The 22,958-nt window shown below is 36.8% G+C and overlaps 1 protein-coding gene across 2 annotated transcripts; it reads right to left on the minus strand.

The window, feature by feature from the left end:
* Positions 1–382: 382 nt before the first annotated feature.
* Positions 383–21,614, minus strand: LOC132098169 (putative histone-lysine N-methyltransferase PRDM6). Of its 2 annotated transcripts, none has more exons than XM_059504337.1 (7): positions 20,780–21,614; positions 18,341–18,648; positions 12,587–12,714; positions 10,904–11,028; positions 7,681–8,023; positions 4,448–4,624; positions 383–1,058 (listed from the first exon to the last, which is right to left on the minus strand). In XM_059504337.1, exons 1-7 carry the CDS (start codon positions 21,234–21,236, stop codon positions 944–946), a joined length of 1,653 nt encoding a protein of 550 aa, XP_059360320.1. In that variant the 5' UTR covers positions 21,237–21,614; the 3' UTR covers positions 383–943. The 2 variants fall into 2 exon arrangements, with proteins under 2 accessions (XP_059360320.1, XP_059360322.1); XM_059504339.1 differs by having other exon boundaries at positions 925–1,058; positions 4,438–4,624.
* Positions 21,615–22,958: the final 1,344 nt, after the last annotated feature.

The raw sequence follows: 22,958 nt of genomic DNA on the forward strand, positions 1-22,958 counted from the left end.
TATGATACTGATGTTGTAGCACTAATATTACAATTGTATGATACATTTTACAGTAAAGTAGCAAGTTTGAAATATGCTGATGGTTATACATTTTTATGTTTTTATGCATAATAATAATCCTATGTGATCAAAAAGAGTTTAATATCACTCTGGTCACAATTGTGACAGACCATAAAACACAGTTTTGCACACTCTTTTGCATAATTTTTATTATTATTGATTATTTCAGAGGGTTCCTCATTTTCATGTCTGGGAATAAAAATTGGGATTAAACGGATTAATACTGTTATTCACTGGAAATGCAAAATTAGTTGTTTTTGAGAAAATAATCAAAATGAAGTGAGTTGTGAGTGAAGTGAGTATCAAAAATAAGTGAAATAAAAAATGTTTATTAAAATAAGGAAATAAATGCCAATGGACTAAAACAAATAAATGCAAAGCAAATTTATTTTTCTTAGATTTTATTATTATTATTGTTGTTTTAAGCATAAATGCTCTTAATTTCTTTAAAAAAAAGAAAAAAAAGAATACTTATGGCATCTCATTTTGTATTTCTAAACTTTTTTTTCTTTTTTAACTCAAACTTAATATTGTAAGTCATTCTGCATCTTGATTTAAGTTTATTTTGACAGTTGTACTGGAAAGCAAGACAGAAATAGTGCTGAAGAATGTCAGTTTTTTTTGTTCTGTTATGTTCTTCCAAACACAGTCTCATTTCATGAACTCATGAATAAATAATCTCCCGGATAGCCCCGCCCCCGATAGCCCCGCCCCCGGTTTGTGCCAGGATCGATGTCTCTTAACATCTCACTTATTTTATTACTGCTTTTGGTTTTCTGCGTGTGATTGAGAGTTTCTCCGAGGAAATCTTTGGTTTTGCTTAAGTGTCCGTGACATTTAATCATGATTTTCCCTGGTCGTTTAATTCCGGCCGGTCAATCAGTTAATCCACCTCGATTGATTCGCTGCTGTCGCTGATGGGTTTGCACTCGTTGGGCATCCGCTGGTGTCTGCTGAGCTGAGTGGCCTGCGTGAAGCTGCGCTCGCACCGCTCACACCTGCACACACACACACACACACACACACAGGTCAGGCCGGGTGTAATTGTGGGGTCTCATGACAGACACACAGAAAGCCTGTCAATAATGCATGAGGATGGGCGGCCCCTGGAGACCCTTGTCCAGAACGGGCCCCGGCTCCTCATCAGCGTCACACAACAACAGCAGCTTTCTGAGGATCACAGCAGCTTTCGATATGAGGTTTGGGTCTCGCTGGAGCACTCATCTCAATCTACACTTACACAAACTCTGAAGTTGATTCCAGCTACGATCAGTCAAGCAGATCGGCTCGATGAGAGAAGCTCAGGCCATTGATCAGCTAAAGATTTCAGAGCGCTTCTGATGATTGTCTTTGCTCAAACGCTGATGACACGGTTGTGTTGCACTGATTGCTTATTAGACGCTTGATTCGTTACTGAAGCACGACTGCTGTACGTCTGAACAACACAGACATAAACCACACTACAGATAACACATCTGTCCAATCACGCTTTCAGCTCCAAATCTGGATCATCTCAACATTATAAAGACTTCAGACGATTCACTGAAAGCATGATGTTTGCTGGAGAAATGAGTCACGTGTAAAGAACACCAATCCATCAAATGCTGTAATTGTTTTGAAGAAACCACATGAGAACGTACAGCAATATTGTCTTGACGAGGACTGAAACGGGTTTGTCTTTAGTCAAAGTCTGCGCTGTGAAACTGGATTCAGATTCATTTTAACAGAACATCACTTTGAAACAAACAAACCAATCTGTTACTTAATTTACATTAAGCCCTCTTCTAGCGATCCCGATGCTCCAAAGAGTAATTAAACCTCTAAAATGATCTTTTTTTGTATGTTTTCTGAGAGGAGGACCTGCTTCTCAAGTTGTTGTTCAATATTATATTAGATGCATGCATTACAGTAGAGCTTAATATAGATCTGTCTCGATGTTCATCAAACATCACAAGAAAAGACTCTTGATCAAACTACTGTTTATTTGCATTTTTCTTCTTATCTTTAATAACAAAGATAAAATAAAGAAATAGCTTTATTGTGATTATAGTATAGTAAGTATTATTATTAATGATTGGTGATTTTGCTTTGGAATCTTTAGAAAACTAGATTTTTGTCTAAATCAGATCTGCTGACTCCGTCGTCTTCAAACTGCTGTAGCTCAGTTGTTTTTTGTCTGATTCCAACAAGTCATATTTTATTTTGTAGTTAATTATAAAGCAGAATGTGAAAATAAATAGAACTCCTTTTTGAAAATACCTCATTTCAACTCATTTTGCCAGCATGGGTTCCATATGCCTAATTTTATACATACATATATGAAGAAAAAATTATATACAGTATGTAAAAAAAAAAAAAAAAAAAAACATTATATAAAAAAATGTTCACGAAAAAATTAGATATAAAATATACATTTAAAAATACAAATATAGAAAATTTATAGAATTAAAATATGACAAATGTTATACTCACATATATTATATGAAAAATTATATTTAAAATACATTTTGTTAAAAAATAGTGTGTGTGTGTATGAAGAGTTTATTTGCAAAAACAGATAACTTTGTTTTTAAAAAAATTTAAAAAAAAATCACATTTTTATTGTGTTATATATTGTGTATATATATATATATATATATATATATAGGTGCTGGTACTATAATTAGAATATTATCAAAAAGTTAATTTATTTCACTAATTCCCTTTTAAAAAGTGAAACTTGTATATTATATTAATTCATTACACACAGACTGATATATTTCAAATGTTTATTTCTTTTTTTTTAATGATTATAACTGACAACTAAGGAAAATCCCAAATTCAGTATCTCAGAGAATTAGAATATTGTGAAAAGGTTCAATACTGAAGACACCTGGTGCTACACTCTAATCAGCTAATTAACTCAAAACACCTGCAAAGGCCTTTAAATGGTTTCTCAGTCTAGCTCTGTAGGCTACACAATCATGGGGAAGACTGCTGACTTGACAGTTGTCCAAAAGACGACTATTGACACCTTGCACAAGGAGGGCAAGACACAAAAGGTCATTGTAAAAGAGGCTGGCTGTTCACAGAGCTCTGTGTCCAAGCACATTAATAGAGAGGCGAAGGGAAGGAAAAGATGGGGTAGAAACAAGTGTACAAGCAATAGAGATAACCGCACCCTGGAGAGGATTGTGAAACAAAACCCATTCAAAAATGTGGGGGAGATTCACAAAGAGTGGACTGCAGCTGGAGTCAGTGCTTCAAGAACCACTACACACAGACGTATGCAAGACATGGGTTTCAGCTGTTGCATTCCTTGTGTCAAGACACTCTTGAACAACAGACAGCGTTAGAAGCGTCTCGCTTCAGAAAGGACTGGACTGATGCTGAGTGGTCCACAGTTATGTTCTCTGATGAAAGTAAATTTTGCATTTCCTTTGGAAATCAGGGTCCCAGAGTCTGGAGGAAGAGAGGAGAGGCACACAATCCACGTTGCTTGAGGTCCAGTGTAAAGTTTCCACATTCAGTGATGGTTTGGGGTGCCATGTCATCTGCTGGTGTTGGTCCACTGTGTTTTCTGAGGTCAAAGGTCAACACAGCCGTATACCAGGAAGTTTTAGAGCACTTCATGCTTTCTGCTGCTGACCAACTTTATGGAGATGCAGATTTCATTTTCCAACAGAACTTAACACCTGCACACAGTGCCAAAGCTACCAGTACCTGGTTTAAGGACCATGGTATCCCTGTTCTTAATTGACCAGCAAACTCGCCTGACCGTAACCCCATAGAAAATATATGGGGTATTGTGAAGAGGAAGATGTGATATGCCAGACCCAAGAATGCAGAAGAGCTGAAGGTCACTATCAGAGTAACCTGAGCTCTCATAACACCTGAGCAGTGCCACAGACTGATCGACTCCATGCCACGCCGCATTGCTGCAGTCATTCAGGGGAAAGGAGCCACAACTAAGTACTGAGTGCTGTACATGCTCATACTGTTCATTTTCATTTCATACTTTCCATTTGGCCAGCATTTCTAAAAATCCTTTTTTTTGTATTAGTCTTAAGTAATATTTTAATTTTCTGAGATACTGAATTTGGGATTTTCCTTAGTTGACAGTTATAATCATAAAAATTAAAAGAAATAAACATTTGAAATATATCAGTCTGTGTGTAATGAATGAATATTATATACAAGTTCCACTTATTGAATGGAATTAGTGAAATAAATAAACTTTTTGATGACATTCTAATTATATGACCAGCACCTGTATGATTAAAAATTGAGAGCTTGAAAGCATGTCTGGTGCTTGTTGGAGAAACTGAAGTGTATGGACTGTACAGAAATGCATATATTCTTGTGAAACAGAGGGTTGTAGGAATGGCTGGTACTCACTGTTACTTACTTGAAAGGCTTCTCCCCGGTGTGTGTGCGGATGTGGTTGTTGAGCGTGGTGGCTCCGGCAAAGGCTCGGCCGCAGTAGCCGCACTTGAAGGGCCGGTCACTGGAGTGTGTGACCACGTGATTGCGGAGCTCGGACGGCTGCGAGAACGACTGTGAGCAGTGTCCGCACTGATACGGCCTGAAACACAGAGCCCCAGTCATCATCAATAACCCCAGAGCTGCACCGTCTCAGCATCAGATGAGCTGACGATTAGAGACAAACTTCAGCTCGTTATGGATTTGCTTGAAGAGAACTGAGCATCATTTAACACACACACACACACACACACACACACTCTATAGTCTCGGATGTCAGTGTTTCCTGATGAAGCTGAGCGAGGGACTGAAGTTTTTCTGTCTGATGCTGAATATCTTCAGATGATGAATGTGTGCGGTGCTTTAACTACAGCAGCACGAGTGATTAATGTACACTTATTGTTTATTGCTGCAGCGGCCGGAGACATAAATAACCCTCCAGACCTCCCCCAGCCGCACCTTCAGCTCCCTTCCAGAGCGAAAGCGGATGTCTTACTCAAGAATATTTCTTCTGCTCGATTTGGTAATGAATGGCTGTTTACTCGTTAATGAAACGTGTCACCGCTGAGATTGATGTGAGCGAACAAAAACAAGAAAAACACCTGCGCATCAGCAGAACACAGCAGCGCAATGATGCCGTGATTTATCCAGCGCAAATCTACATATAAACTAAACATCAATAAATATGTAGAAGCCAAAGGCCATAAAGCATCGGCGAGATCATTTCCCACAGATCGTCCCGGATTGCCTCGTTCAGCTAAATTTTATCTGCGCCTCAGGGTCATAAAGTTGAGTATCGACAAAGCCTCACATCGACTTCATCCCGCAAACATTTTTCTTCTGTATGAATATTAGTTTATTGAATAAGTGGCATCTGTTTTCCTCTGCATCACCTCTGGACTGGGGATGTCTTTGTGAAGCGCAGCTGATTTATAGAACTGAACGCAGCACGGAAAATAGAGCTAAGCAAAATATTTCCAATGCATGCTCGGCCGTGTTTAATTAGGTTTAGAGATGACGTTACAGTCATGTTAAATCAACTCAGGAACCTTCAGACGTGAAGATCTCAGAACGAATCCCATCATGATGCTCAGATTCACCGTCTGAACGGATCTGAATCATCAGAAGTCCAGACGCTCATCTACTGACTCGACAAAGTCTGAAACACTGAACTCGAACTGAATTATTAGCACTCTGTTGATGTCACAATCATTAGATGGAGTGCCCATGAGCTTCAGTAGAGGGCACTCCAGTCAGGACCATTCCACCCATTCACCACCAGTTGTCACTTGGACACTAGCACCTCTCAAACTGTTGCACCACACCCGAACAACATTACCCATGAGTCACTGCATCACAATCACCCTGCCACACCTGCACCTCATTCATCAGCCAATTTCCTTGCCACACCTGCACCTCATTTACACACACACATAAAAGCAGCACACTCACTCTCACTCACTGCGAAGTCTTGTTTAGCCAGTCTGACATTTCCGAGCGTTTTCCCAGTGTTTGTTATTCCTGTGTTTTGACCTTTGGACTGATTATTCCGACTCTGATTCTCCGCTGCCTGTCCCGATCTCTGCTTGTTTCTGGTTACGATTCTGGTTATCCCTGACACACCTGACGCCATTCCTGATCTCTGCCTGTATTACCATTCTGTTTAATAAATGCTGCATATGGATCCGAACGCCTCCGACTCCTTGTCACAGTTGACTTCTATAGAAGCTTTATATTTAAGAACAGGTTTTACAGTTAACTGGAAGTAAAACTGACACTAAAAACTATTTATATATGTTACGTGAAATATAAAATAAGCATGAGTTAGAATAAAAGAAAATATAAAAATCTTTCTATTTTCAGCTAGTTGAGACTAAAAATCCGAATTTTAATTTAGTTTTTTTTTTTTAAATTAAACTTATATAAAAAACTATTATATGACTAATAAAAGTGACAAACAAAACAAAAATTCTAAAACTTTAAAATTTAAATGGAACCAGAAAATGTAAAAATTACAAATATTCAAAATATTAATAGAATGCTATAACATCTTACTAATAATAAAATAACACTGGATAGTAAATCAATTTCAAATTAGGAATTTAATTTGTTTAAAAATGAACTTTGCAACATCAGCATGATTACAGAACTGAATTGAATCTGAAATGAACTGAATTATGACACTTTTGTCTTTTCTAAAGCTGCTTTATGGCTAAGAACAGAGTATTATAATTCTCTAAATCTACAACTGTGTCTATAATTAAAACCATAAAAATGGTTAAAAACACAATTGATTAATTAATTTATAAATAAATACGAAAAACAGCTTGAAATGACAAAAACACAACAAAATTACTAAAACTTTAACTTAAATCACAAGGAAAACAATATTTAAAAATAAAGATAGTTTCAATATATATATAAAAAAAAACTTTAATAGTACACCAAAGACACAAAATTAACACTAGCTAAGAATCAAATTCGAAACTAAGAATCAAAGAACTGGATTTTTTTTTCAGATTTTATGAGCTTTGCAACATCGACTCTTTATAGAAATGAATAAACTCTACTGAATTGAGCTGAATTTTGACACTTTTGTCTTCTGTAGAGATGCTTTATAGCTGACAACTGAATTTCCAATTTAGAATCGGATAATTGAATTTATTTTATAATTCATCAATTTTGCAGCATTGAATCTGTTATTGAACTGAATTGAATCAACATGAAACTGAATTGAATTATAAAACGTATGTATTCTGTAAAGCTACTTATAGTTAAGGATCAAGTTTCAAATTAAGAATCTAAGAATTGAATTTGTTTTATAATTCATTAATTTTGATTTATTGAACTGAATCAACAATGAACTGTATTGACCTGAACTATGACATATGTGTTCAGTAGAGCTGTTTTATGACTGAATTTTAATTCAAATGAGTTTTAAGGCGAGATTCAAAAATTTATAAATGTGTAATAATTGATATTATTGATGATCTTTGTAAAGCTGCTTTGAATCAGTCTGTATTTACATTACATTTAGTCATTTAGCAGATACTTCCATCCAAAGCGACTTACAAATGATGACAAAAGAAACAATCAAAACAACAAAAGAGCAATAATATGCAAGTGCTATAAGAAGTCTCAGTCTAGCACATTACACACCTGTCGGGGTTCTGTGTGCACACGTGCATCTGCAGCAGGATCCTCTGCGTGAAGGTCTTGAAGCACTGGCCACACTTCCACAGATGCCAGTCGCTGAAGTCGGAGCTCAGCTGGCTGGTGGACGTGGGGCTGGCCAGCACACGCTGGTTCTTCCCGCTCATCTGGCTCAGGCTGGACTCCACATGACTCTTGTCCAGCAGAGAGAAGCTCCGAGAGCAGGGCGTCTGAGGGAAGACCATGGAGCGCGGCAGCAGTGAGGAAGACGAGGGTTTGGGACTCTTACTGAAGGGCTGGAGCGAGTCCTGACGAGACATTGCCTCCATGACAGAAGAGGGCACGTTCACTGCCACAGAAACAGCAGAAGAACATCCGAGTCAAGCTGAGAAACACTCAGTTACTCCACATTAGACAAATCTGAACCCAAATACAATTTTATGATTGTATGAAAATCTGGAATCTGAGGGAGCAAAAAAATCTACATATTGAGAAAATCACTCAAGTTCTTAGCAATGCATATGACTAATCAAAAATGAAGTTTTGATATATTTACGGTAGGGAATTTATTAAATATCTTCATGAACATGATCTTATCTTAATATCCTAATGATTTTTGTCATAAAAGAGAAATGTATAATTGTGTCTCATACAGTGTATTGTTGTCTATTTCTACAAATATACATCTGTGACACTGATGACTGCTGCTGTTCTCCAAAAAGTATATATATATATATATATATATATATATATATATGCTTTTAAAATTTATAAAATATTTTACTTAAAATAATATAAATATTAACCAAAATAAAATATTACAAAAATAATTTTAATTTATCAAATATTTTATAAAAATAATAACCATAAAAAGCAGTTAGATAGTAACATTTGTTATATTCACTTAGTTGTTTTTTTTTGTACTAAAATACCTAATGAAAATTAAATGAAATAAAACTAGTAAATAAAATATATAAAACATATTCATATTTAAATAAATGCATATATATATATATATATATATATATATATATATATATATATATATATATATATATATATATAAACTTTAAAAATGAAGACAGGAAATAGAATCTAATTCAAAACATGAACAAAAACTATACCAATAAATCAATGATACTATTTCAAAATCTGACCATCTATACAAAGAGTCATTGATCATTTATATACACTACTTTACAGGAGGTTTTTTTCCCATGTTTTATGAAAAAACTATTTTCTGCTCACCAAGGCTGCATTTACAAGATCAAAAATAAAGTAAAATTGTGAAACATTATTGTGATTTAAAAATAAATGTATCCAATATAACAAGTTTATTTATTCTAACTAAACAGCATTAGAGAACCAGCCATAGAGTCAGATCTCGGACGATGAATCGACGTCTTCAGACACTTTATGTTCAGAAAGGCTGAACCACATTCCACATTCATCATCACACAGCATGCTGTGCACATAAACACTGAATTAGCCGAGTGTAAGACGAGACATGTGAGAGCGCTCTGATTCAATAACGCCAGCGCGTTCAATGCAGCATGAAGCATGAAGCTCCAGAAGTCGTCAGCCACAGACCTGAGATTAGACTGAACGTGGAGAAACACACAGATGAAAGCTGTGCTCCGCAGGCCAGAGCATCTCAGGACTCCGCTGACTGCATTAATTACATCTGCATCTCAGCAGATCTGAGTCTTCATATACTCAGACTCACACATGAATCCTGGGCTCCACAGACAAACAGCTTCTGATCAGCGAAGAGCTCCTCTCTCACAGTGTTTCTCTGTCTAAAGACGACAGTAAGCAGACTGAACTCATAAAGTCTGTGTGCTGTAAACACTGGACTGTCAGACTCACTCTCTTCTTCGCTGGGAGAACATACATAAACACTGAGCTGAGTTCTTCTGAGTTATCCAGTCATTCAAACTTGATTTTTTCCGATATCCGATATGCCGATATTTTTCTAATCATTTTAGCCGATATCCAATGCCGATACCGATATATATTTCCCTTTGTTTTAAAACAACACCAAGTCTCTCCTGTTTAGAAATGATAAACACATTATTTGTATTTTTTTATTGATTTGAGCAAAAACTTTTTTGTTAGAGTTAATCAACTTTATTAAAGTATTTTTTTTTACATTTGAAGATGCAGACGGATGCAGTTGAAACCTTAACGTTTTATTTGTGGATTTAATATTAATAGATGGTCTAAAGCAAAAGAGTTGTAAAAAAAAACAATTATCATAAAAAGTTTTTATAATTTAATTTAAAAAAATGTATTCTCTTACTTAGTGTTTTTGAATTGTTTTTCTAGTATAAATGTTTAAACATTCTTTAATCAAGATGAATAATTTGTACAAGATTAATCACAACGTCTCGTTTTCTGAAAAATAATTGATTAACATGATTATACAGACAAACGTGTCCGTCAAACACATGCATATATTAAAAGCAATGGAAAGCGGAAAGCAGTGCAGAAATGCTACTGTATGCTTGATATCTGATGATTTTGACTGAAACCTGCTGCTGTTTTCATTTTGTTTTTATCATAAATAATTTCTGAACATATAGGTTGTTTAAGACAATATTTGCCTTCATATACCTTGCATCTTTTCTGATCTCATGTATTATTGTAACCACAGTTTTAATTTTTTCTGCCTTTAGAAAGTATAATGCATTAAAACACAAGACAAGCAAACCTTCAAATATTATGATGCATTTGAACTTGTGTTACAGTTATGCATGAAAAGATCAAATGTATTAAAAATGTGCATAATAAAAACCTTTATAAAGCACTATATAAAGTGTTACCGAACCAGATGGTTTTATATGTTTTTAAGAAAATGTTACTTGAATCATGTTGTGGTTACATTTTCGAAACTGACTAGTTGCACATTTTAGAAATTGTTATCTTGAATCTAATGCATTTGTATGTTGGTGAAACATTTACCAAAACCACCAAAACTGAGCAGAACCAGCGTGAACTTCTTGCAAAGAAAAAGCTGAAACTGAAAACTGTCCTGGATGAGATTTGTGCATGTATCAGCGACTAAATGTGACAAGACACATCTGAATCTGAATGTCACTGATGCAACAGATGATGAAATCATGGAAAACACACGTATGATTCCTCGGAGACGCATCAGTGTGTGTGTGTAGTGGGAATAAGTGTGTGTATGGTTCAGATGAGACTGATGCAGAAGAGCTTCTCTTACAGTTTTCATCTTGTGCGACGCACTGCAGCGGGATCCCGAAGAAAGACGTGTAACTGTCGTTGTACCAAACCAGGAGCTCTGTTCCTCGAGGGATATCTGCACACGCTCGGTAGAAGATACACGACCTGAAACATTCAGACTCAATGCTTAGAAATCAAAGTGGCATCACATCTGACAATACAATGACTATAAAATATGTCAATCCACTAAATCATTCATCATCATGCTTGAATTAATCGTCATCCTTGATTTAGTAGCACAGGTATATTTGTAGATATTATACATTTATAAATTTCTCTTTTATGACAAAAATCATTTGGATATTTCTTCCGTAAATATATCAAAACTTCATTTTTGATTAGTAATATGCATTGCTAAGAAGGTAATTTGAACAACTTTAAAGATGGTTTTCTCAAGATTTAGATTTTTTTGCTCCCTCAGATTCCAGATTTTTTTTTTATATTGTCCTCCTCACAAACCACACATCAATTCAGATGATGTGCAAATCTCATTTTCAGAAATATTGACCCTTATGACTGGTTTTGTGCTCCAGGGTCACATATTATTTTTAGACGAACAGGGACTGACCCTAACTCTATCCGTGTCAGACGTGTGAGCAGAGGATAAAAAACCTACAAACGTTGGACTCTTTGGTCTTGTTGGAAGAGCTGAGATCGGATCATTTTATTAATTCTTTCCACCACGAGTCTATAAATCAGCAGCATCTCATAAGAGAGAAAACACGTCTCTGAGCTCGGCTTGGCTCAACATAAACACTGCAGCGCTCCAGTGAATGAGTCTGTTTGGGGAGCGATGGGTGGTCCGAACCAACACGTCACCTCCCAAACACGAATCATGAATCTGCGCAGATCAAAGCGTGCTGACGGCGGTGTACTGCTGTGGTTGTGAGAGTGATGAAGCCGGCGTGGGATGCCCCCTGCGCAGGAGATGCCAGCGCACATTACCATCAGAGCTAACCAAACACCCAGCTCGGACTCCATCCATCACCGGCGGCTTTGAAGAGGATTCCAGACAGATATTACAAATCATAACAGATGATCTAGAGCTGCACTGCAACACGGGGCTTCATGAAGAAGATCAGCTCAATATTAACCCTTTCAGTCTGAGCTCTGTGGAACATCATCAGACACCGACTGACACACACGTGTTCAACTAAATAAGGACTTTACTGTGTTTATATACAGCTAGTTAGAAATACTAGAAAATAAAACCAACAGAAAACTTTTAGCATTTTTTTAAATCGAAAAACAATTATATTTACTGAATTTTTAAACCGTTTTTACTTTATAAAGAGGTTTTGGGAGGTTTAACATAAAAAATCAGCAAGTTTTGTCCACACACTATACAGAAAATATATATTTTATTAGTATTTCATTTTAAGATAAAAAATATATATATATAGAATATATATATATATATATATAAGTCTGTTATGTTTTTGTCTGTGGACACCACTTGCTGTTTTTTATTAACAATTTCCTTTCCTGTGTCTTCTGTTAATTCATATAATCCTAACAGAACAATAGCTGTATTTTTTGAGTTTTACTATACTACTGTATATCTATCTGCCATAATTGTGAGGAGTAAAGAGGACGCATCCCAGTCAGGTGTTGTGTGCTGGTGTGGATTGGTTTAGTTAAGTTAGTTAGTTCGTTTCTCTACCTGTACTGCACCACCATCATGTTCTGCTCTCCACAGTGTCTGGCACAGCGGATGTACCTCATCCAGCTCGACTTACTGGGCTCGTTCCCGTCAATAAAGTGCTGTAAGGTTCCCTCCTGATCGTAAATCTAGAAGAGAGACATCCACAAACACAGTCAGAACTCACAGTCGTCCTCGTCTTGTGTGCAAGATAACAAACTAAAAGAACCTGCAGTGCTAACGCTCCCTTCAAATGTTCTTAGAATGTTCCAAATGTCCAGTTTTGAAATGTTTGAATAACTTTTTTGAAAGAGGAAACATTACGGAACTGTTACATTTGATCACTTTATTGGAACGTTACTTTTGAATGTTCTGTAACCGGTTACAATGTTTCAGAGCAACGCTCCACAAACAATGTATCAATAATGTCTTTGTGCCAACAGTTTTAGAATGTTATTAAGTAACGAAACGCTTCAGTTCAGGACCTACACAGTTTCATCGCCTTATGACTGATTCAATGCTGTTTTAAGAGCGTTTGTGGTTTTATTCAGCACTTTTAATTTCCTCCTATTTTAGCTCGTATTTTGAGCTCTGAAACACTTTCCTAAAGGTTAATAAATAAATAAATTAATATAATGGTGAATAAATAAATAAGTAGATGGATTTGCATTTAATATTGTAACCTAATTATATTGCTATCCTGATTAAATAGCATTATAAGGGTTTATATCATTTTTAGGACCCAGGCACCAATGGAATTTACTGAACAAAGCTGAAACGGATATCTACTGTATGTGTGTTAAATACAGTCATTTCTACTACCATAGCAGTGTTCCCATCATAATAATATCATAACAGGCTGAGCTGGATGTCAATAATAATCGCTTAAAGTCAGACGTACAGACTAAACAAGCCTTAAAATAACACGAAGCAACCATAAAAACCTCCAGTGAAAACAGAGCGAGACGCTCATTCCTCAGATCCGGCATGTTCTTGTTCAGTCTGATACGGTTAGAGATGCTTTCTCTCACAACACAGACACAAATGAAGCATGAAATAAGTTCAGTGACAAAATACAGCATGAAACCAGGTTAAACAAGAGCAGAAATCAAATAATTATCCTGGCCGGCGGCCCGCGGCGATGACATCATCACACTCAGCCAATGACAGCAGACGAGATCAAAAAAAAAGATTATTCACCAACATCCGCAGAGGCAGAAATATTTGTGTAAAAGCATTCAGTCATGCTCAGACTATGTTCTGCCCCATAAATAACATGATCAATTCATAATATAATAATTCATATAATAATATTTATTTAAAACATGAATATAACTTTAAAAATTACAAAACACACAAGTTACAAAAACTTCTGCAAAAATTTCGGTAATTTTTTATTTAGTTTAACTGGATGTATTAAAATGACAAACTAGCTAAAATATATTTAAAAAAACAATTATTAAAATTAAATAGACATTATATAATATAACACAAAAAAAAATTTTGTTAAATGTTTAAAAAAATAATAATAATAAACAGAAAATATACATTTTAATAATTTTTGTTTAGTAAATTTCATGTACCAAAGAAACTTAAACTGAAAAAAAAATATTCTAAAAAAGACAAAAAAAAAAATACTATAAATATATATATATATATTTAAATAAAAAAACACATTTCCCCTATTTTCATTTAGCTTAATTTCATGTACTAAAATACTAAAGCTAAACTGAAATAAAAATGACTTATATTAGAAAATCTAATAAAAATTAACACAAAATGCACACATTTACTGTTCAACAAAATAAAAAAATTAAAAACAGAAAATATTAAAATAAAACACATTTTCACCTTTTTTCGTTTAGTTTCATTTAATTTACCAAAATAAATAAAACTAAAACTGAAATTAAAAAGAACACTTGTATTAGAAAATCTAAATTAAAAAAACACACAAAAAAATAACTAAATAACTATTTCAAACTATTGATAAATCTACAATATTATCTGAATGATACTAAAATATTTAAGAGCTTTTAAAGGAATATTTCTCCCAAACATGCAAATTCTGGTTGACTTTCCCATTCCCATTGACTTCCATAATATGGAGAAAAACACTATGGAAGTCAATGGGGACCAGAAATGGTTTGGTTCCCAACATTGTTCAGAATATCTTATTTTGTATTTAACAGAAGAAACATAAGGACATGAGAGAGACTAAATGATGACAGAGTGATTTTTATTTTTTTGGGGGTGACTGTTCCTTTAAAAGTCATCTTCCTGTGTAACCGAAGATGTCCTGACTCTTCTCCTGTGAGATGCACTGAGACACTCGCTGTAGTTTATTTTAACGCAGTAAAACAGCACAGGTACAGTGTTTAGTTCATAAACGTCACATTACTCACTGCATCATGACAGCGCCTCGATCAAGACACGCTTTTACTGGGAGACATGTTTGAGCTGGACACGTGTTTACATCTGATTTATCCCTCATACACATACAGACATACACTAGGATGTCCATTTAACACATTTACTTGGTGCAATTAAATGTGGAATGAATAACGTGTTAAAATGCATTTAATGCAGCGCCCCGTTCAGACCTTTCCATCATTATACACTGACGCAGTTTCTGATAAACATGATGCAGGACGACTGACTGATAGAATGAAGTTATATTAGCCTAAAATTCAAGATATGGGAGCAAAAAATCACATCATATGTATACACTACCAGTCAAAGGTTTTTGAACTTAAAGAAGTCTCTTCTGCTCACTAAGCCTGCATTTATTTGAATGATTCAGTGACTCTTTCACAAAGACAGTCACTTGCTTTTTTGTTATTAATCTGCTGTTTGAACAAATCAAGTGAGTCAATGACTCAGTGATTCTTTCACAAAGACAGTGACTCGGTTTGTTTCTAAATAAATCAGCCATTTGAACACATCGAGTGATTCATTGATTCAGTGACTCTTTATGAAAGAGTCACTTGATTTGTTTCTGAATGAAATAGCTGTTTGAATGAAACAGTTGAAAGAATGATTCAATGACTCACTCATTAAGATATTTAGAGTCATTTCATATTTCAGTTTTCATTTTTAATATCATTACTTAAAGTTGAATCAGATTGTTTCTTTATAATGCTACTTTTTTGGGGAACGTCTATTGAGATCTTTCCTATTTAACATAATAATTTTTTATATAATAATATCATAACAGCCCTGATTTGTGTCCCTGCAGCACAGAAGCAGTCATCAGTGTCACAGATGTATATTTGTAGAAATAGACAACAATACACTGTATGAGTCACAATTATACATTTCTCTTTTATGACAAAAATCATTCGGATATTAAGATAAGATCATGTTCTGTGAAGATATTTAGTAAATCTCCTACAGTAAATATCTCAAAACTTAATGTTTGATTAGTAATATGCATTGCTAAGAACTTCATTTGAACAACTTTAAAGATTTTAGATTTTTTTGCTCCCTCAGATTCCAGATTTTCAAATATTGTCCTCCTAACAAACCACACATCAATGGAGAGATGATTTATTCAGCTTCAGATGATGAACGTGTGTGTGTGTGTGTGCTTCTCTAATGAATTACACCTGGACTATCGTTATCTATGTTTTATAGCACTGTCATTTAAAGAAACAGCAGATGAACTATCAGTTTAATTTGCTCCTAATTGACTGAATAAATGGCTGCCATCAGGTGTTTAACCCGACAGACGTCCATCCATCAGCGCTGTGAGCGGAATAACACGTCAATAAAAGGTCAGACAGTCTTCATCAAACGCTGGATCGGCTGTAATGAGCGCGGCGTGCGATCTGTTTCGCTCATATTAAACTAATAGATGATCTAACAGGGGAAATATGAATCTGTGGAGCTACCGAGCACCAAACCCAGCCGCTGATTCATTCTCCATTAGCAGTGATTTCTGACACACTCAGAGAATCATTCAGCCGCGCTCGCACTGCTATTTTAGTTCAGTCTCAAATGTTTGTGTTTTACACATTCCAGCCTTTCATTCTCCGCTCTCTCTCTCACACACACACACACACACACACACACACACACACACCGTTCACTCGAATCTAGAGGAATTTTACTGTAGAAACTGACGTCACTCTGAACCAGACCACCAACAACATCTCTGTCTCCGCATGCATTACAAACCCAGACTTTCACATCAGCTTTAAAACATTAAAACAGCTGTCAATCTTCTCACTTTTCTACTTTATTCTCCCCTAACTGGAGCATATTAGCAGCTTCTCTCTCTTCTTCTGAGAGCGTAAGTTTAGCTTTATGCACATCTATGGAAATTTGTTTCTACCAAGGAATAAAAATATTAAAAAGGTGCCTCACATTTCTGACATCTTTTCCTCAGACATGCATATTTATATCTCATTATTCTAAGTTTTTTACAATTACAACTCAGAATTCTGGTTTTAAATCATATGATTTTTATTTGTATTTTTATTTTTCCTTTTAATTCTGAGTGTACATCACACAGTTCAGTTTTTCCATCACAGAATAAAAAAAAAGGTAATTATGAATTTCTTTCTTGCAATTACTAGTTTATATTTCGCATTCTGCCTCATTTTCTCAGGCTGGCTAGTTTATATCTCTCTACTGCAAGTTATAACTCATAGTTCTGATAACTAGGCTATTTAGATTTTTTTCACTGAATTCTGAGTTTCCATCTTGTAATTGTTTTTTTTTTTTTATTAAAACGGTAATTGCAACTTTTCAATCTCACAATTCAGATTTTTTTTCACAATTCTTTTTTTATTGAAAAAAAATTATTGTGACGTTTTAGCTCACAAATCTGGCTTTTTTTTCAATTTGTGCAGCTGTCAGGTTATATATCTCAGCTCTGACTTGCCTTCTTAGAATTACGAGTTAACGTCTCGCACATCTTAAATTACAACTGAAAAATATCAGGATTACGAGATATAAACTCACATCGAATTGCAGGACAATAATCAAAATTGTGAGCTAAAATGACACAATTATCCTTTTTATTTTCCATTCTCTGATAGAAATAATCTTCCATGCATATCTGTCCATGTCTATATTTAGAGAGCTGAAAACTGATGATCCATCTCTCTCTCTCTCTCTCTCTCTCTCTCTCTCTCTCTCTGTCTGTCTCTCTCTCTCTCTGTCTCTCTCTCTCTCTCTCTCTCTCTCTGTCTCCCTCTCTCTCTCTCTCTCTCTCTCTCTCTCTCTCTCTCTCTCTCTGTCTCCCTCTCTCTGTCTGTCTCCCTCTCTCTCTCTCTCTCTCTCTCTCTGTCTCCCTCTCTCTGTCTGTCTCTCTCTCTCTCTCTCCCTCTCTGTCTCCCTCTCTGTCTCTCTCTCTCTCTCTCTCTCTCTCTGTCTGTCTCTCTCTCTCTCTCTCTCTCTGTCTCTCTCTCTCTCTCTGTCTGTCTCTCTCTCTCTCTCTCTCTGTCTGTCTCTCTCTCTCTCTCTGTCTGTCTCTCTCTCTCTCTCTCTCTGTCTGTCTGTCTCTCTCTCTCTCTCTGTCTCCCTCTCTGTCTGTCTCTCTCTCTCTCTCTCTCTCTCTCTCTCTGTCTCTCTGTCTGTCTGTCTCTCTCTCTCTGTCTCTCTCTGTCTCTCTCTGTCTCTCTCTCTGTCTCCCTCTCTCTCTCTCTCTCTCTCTCTCTCTCTCTCTGTCAGCTGCTGCTGACCTTTAGTTAGTGTGTTTGGGCTTTTTCTATCCCACCCCTCTTTGTGTTGGACACATCAGGATGTTCACACACACATACACACACTCACCTCCCATAAGTGTCTTGTGTTTCGCACAGATCCCGACTGCACCTTCTCCAGCGGCAGCGGGACGCCCTGGAAGGGCCCGATCCAGGTGCCCTGTGGGATACGCTGGGACGCACAGATGCCGTATCCCAGACCCGGGACGGTGCTGGTGCACAGACACACCTCACGAGGAAGATCCCTCAGCCAGTCCGGGACCTCTGGAGGAGCAGCGGTCACCGAGGAGCTGCTGGTCCCCACCAGCCTCCGCAGCGAGTGCAGGGGGCCGTGCATGGGGCACTCTCCGTTACGGTTGTCCGCACACATGTCACAGCCTGAGGGACGGCACAGCGAGAGGGACGCTTATTTACCCGCACACAGATGGGACCCCGAACGGCCCCCGAGATCCCCTTCACTGAGTCACACACAAACTTTAAATTGTGCTTTTGTCAGCTGATGCATGAAGACATTTCTGCTTCTGTGCTTGAAACCCTTGTGTAGGTACAGGCTCAAGAACGAATTTAAACCAAAAGCTTCAAATGTAAAAACAGATGCATTTATTAGCTTCTTAAATAATTTCACAATAGTAATCACTCAAAAAATGTGCTTCTAAATGACTGACTTTATGCACACACACACACAAAAGTGCAATTGACTTTAAATTATTTACCTTGAATTGTGCAAAGACAGATTTAGAAAAACAGAAATTTGTGCACTTGACTTCAAATTATTGATTTTAAATGACATAAAAACAGATTCAATTATTGACTTTGTCCACAAAACGTGCAATTTACCTGAAATAATTGACTTTAAATTATGCAAAAAAAGCTGAAGTTATGCACAAAAATATTCAGTGCATTAGACTTAAAATTACTGACTTTATGCAAAAGAATTGTGCATTCGACTTTAAATGATTGACTTAAATGATTAAAAAACTGCACGAAACGAGCAAAAATTTATTACATTACATATTCTGAGAGAGATGTCTCTTAAAACATGATTTATTTTTCGCTCATTAAAGTGACCTACAGAAATAAATCGCAATGTGCATCGTCTTCTAAACTGACTTTAGTTGCTTTGTAGATGCGCTTTAGTCTCGAATCATGTTTGTCTTATTTTGTACTGTGCATCAGTACTTTTGCGCATGTGTCGGTCTGTAAAGCGCTTTATAAATGAGCTGCACTGCTCTGAAATATGAGCTAAATCGCGCATGTAGATAAAGAAGTGTCGGTGTCCCCCGGAGACACACATGTCCCGTGTTGGGATGATGAATGTGGGCCGATGGAGCAGATCGATCAGTGATCCGGACTCTCTCCACAAAACTATACAGCAATTAATTGTGTGTTGTCCTCTCATCCCTCATGTGCTGCTGCATTTATCGATGAAGATCTGCTGATCACTCGTACAGTATTTCCCTCCGAGCATCAAAACGCGGATTTAATTATCCAGAGAGGAACAGATCATACCGGAAATATAACGGGACAGAATCTAAAGATTCAGAAGATCATTCAGAAGAATTCAAAGTAAAAATGATTTCAATTGTTGACTTTGACAATCAATGTAATTATCATATATTTGATTTTTTTATTAAAAATATTCAAGACATCTCCGCCAATTTAAATACTAGGCCTAGGCTACAAATCTAATAAATATGTTTATTCATTAAATAGTCTATGCGTTTTAAAATAAGGCTGAGATTAAAATGCATTTTCTTCATTGTGAATGTCCAATTTGTTTTATTTATATTCATTTTAATTTGAGACAGTTTCCTTAATTTCAGTAAACGGTTTTAGGATATTCGATACGGTTCGTTGATCATTTATCACTGATCTGGATAAAAAACACAATTCAACACACACCTGCCTCAGAATAAATTCAATTCGATCACTCTTTAGAATTCATTAAAATCAGCTGCACAACACAATCTTCAGCCCATTGCATAAAATACTAAGAAACTGTTCTAAGGAGATGAACATGCACTAAAATAACTAAACCAGTGCTGATTTATCATAAAACTAAATTATTCACTTAAATATAGCATTCATTTAAATATATTTTCTAAATCGCAACAACACGTAAATTGACTTTTTTCTCAAAAACGAATCGCCAGAAACAGTTTTAGGTTTGCAGCTTAATAAAGCGCTCGTTTTGTCAAATACTTCTTCCTCAAATAATTAGGTTCTCCTCGAGTTCTGTAGTTTTCAAAAACCATGTTTCTCTCTTGAGCTGCTTATACCTTTCTTTAAAGTAAAAAAAATACAAGACATGTATAGCCTTCTATAGGCTACTGTATGTATTCATGTTTGATGACAGGTTCTTCAGATGCGCTGCGCTTCTTCAAACCACAAGAACGCCGATGTTTAAGAAAGTTCCCATGTGACCCTTCTTTTCTCGTTTATTTTTATGATTGTGTGTGTGTGTGTGTGTGTGTGTGTGTGTGATATGGAAGAGCATGAATCTACACACGGTTGTTGAGCTCTCCGTTGTGGTTGTTGATCGGGATGATCTCCATCCGCTGCTGTCCGTACAGATAATAGTCCAGCTCCTCGGAGCTCAGCTTCAGTCGCGAGCCTTTATCATTCTTAAAGTTAGACGACAAACAAAGTTCTTTGGCTTGAGAAGATCCTCCTCGGGTGTCGGAGCTCAGCGGGTGTCCGAGCAGCGCGATGTGACCCGCGGGAGACGCGCTGGAGCTGGAGCTGGAGGAGGTCAGGCTGGGTCTCTGCGGGCGGAGGTTCTCCAGCGGCACCGGAGGCGGAAGAGAAGCGGCTTTCAGCGCGCTGTTCTGCGGGAAGAGCTGCTGCCAGTGCTGGATGTAGGTCGGGTCCACTTTGAGGAAAGCAGACCCGCTCGGCTCGCCCGGCTTCAGCATGTCCGACTGTAACAGCAGCACAGATGATGGATGATGATGGTGGACTTTCATGTGCTCTCCAGAAAAGAATCGCTGGTTAACTTAACTAGTCAGGCCGCCGCGCGCGTCTAAACACACTAAAACACAGAAGCCGAGGCGCTCCGGACTTCTGCGCTCGCGCCGCATGTTTGTGCGAGTCAAAAGCAAGCGCTCGCGAGTGAAACACACTTACCCTGTCAGAAGAGTCCAGGCTGTGACTCCTGGACACTCACAACATCTCAGTATTGACCGCGAGCTCTGCTCGAACCCCTTTCGGCGCGTGCATGCGCAGCGGCAGCGCGCTCCCGAACGAGCATGCGCCTCTAAGTGATGCTGGGCGCTTGGTTTTAATTTGGCATTACTTTTTTAAGTGGCGTGTCATGCATTAGATTAGATAAGTGCGTGCAGACATTGTACAAAAGTAAGCAACGCACACAAAAAAAGAATCATGGAATCATGAATTATTGTCGGAATTTTCTATTTGAGTTTGCATGACAATAAATGACTCTATGCGCGATCACGCATTGCACACACACAAAAAAAAACAGACGTAGAGTTGCTGGATTCGTAAATTATAATCGGAATTTTCTGTTGAGTTTGCATGATAATTAATGACTCTATCAATCGGGCATTTGATAATTGTATTAGTCTATTTCTTTAAGTCGTTGACGCAGCAGATAAGACTGCATAACTAGTTTCCCAGCCTTTCCTTCCAGACGCTTGAGAAAGTTTTGGGAAAGCGCTCTGTTTCTGAATGTAGGGCATTTTACAGCAGAGGAGGGGAACTGTTTTGACTGGCAACATTCTGACAGGCCCATTCGTCATCCAGAGGTCTCTGCAGATTGATAACGAACCAAAACACAAACATTATCGTCTGAAAATGAATTCTTGTCTACAAATGCATTTCACCCTTAAAGAATGTGAGCAAGAACAACTCGCAGATTTAGATTTTTCTTTAGCGATAAAGCTTTATTTTAGGTTATGTTGCGATTATCATTACAATTATAAACACGATTTAATCGCGCTATATTCTATTTTAATTAATTAAATTATTGTAATTATTTAAATAACAGTAATGCATGTCGAAGCTACTCTTTAAACCATTTATAGTTGTCACACTTCCAGATAACCCAGCTCTTATGACAGCGTATCGGTGTTTTTATTCATTGATAAATGAGCGGTGAAATAAAGTGCACTCGAGGGGCAGAAGAGATCAATACATTAACTGCCCAAATATATCATTTTCTGTGCCAAAAACCGGATTATTAAAGCTGTGTAAACTTGGGCTTCGTTTGTATATTTCCAGCGCGTGAAAAAAGTGTTTAGGTGTGTCTTTCATTAACATGGACTGCTGTTTGACATTCACTTAGACCCTTTGCATTTCTTGTTAATTAATTCTGCTGATGGCTGAAAGACAAATGAACGGCTGTGTTTGACAGGAGTCCGATACAGAATTCAGCCACCAGCGCCTCTTATTATAGTTTTAAGGTCACGGGTTGCTGACTATATAATTCATTAATATAGACGTATATTCAGATGGGAGTTAATGCTCGTCCTGTTGTTGCAACACATATTTATAATACATTGCCTGGTAATAACCCACTGCACAAAAAAAGAGAGATTTACAGAAGTGCGAGTGTGTTTTTCATCAGTCTATTAATGATGTAAAAGCGCTTTTGCTGTTTATACCTTAACAAAACTCGTTTTGTGTCGTTTGATAGCGAGAAAAGCAGAGTGAACTCATTCAAACCGCAG

The sequence above is a fragment of the Carassius carassius genome, chromosome 21 (genome assembly GCF_963082965.1).
Source record: "Carassius carassius chromosome 21, fCarCar2.1, whole genome shotgun sequence".
In the NCBI taxonomy this organism is placed as follows: Eukaryota; Metazoa; Chordata; class Actinopteri; order Cypriniformes; family Cyprinidae; genus Carassius; species Carassius carassius.

What these genes read in the sequence shown, in the direction of transcription:
- LOC132098169 (XM_059504337.1), bottom strand. Translation starts at nt 21,236, where the DNA reads ATGAAAGTCCACCATCATCATCCATCATCTGTGCTGCTGTTACAGTCG. An exon ending in CAACGGAGAGCTCAACAACC is followed by an intron (nt 18,649 to 20,779) that starts GTGTGTAGATTC and finishes GCCGTCCCTCAG; the next exon opens with GCTGTGACATGTGTGCGGAC. An exon ending in ACCGGGGAGAAGCCTTTCAA is followed by an intron (nt 1,059 to 4,447) that starts GTAAGTAACAGT and finishes GTGTGTGTGCAG; the next exon opens with GTGTGAGCGGTGCGAGCGCA.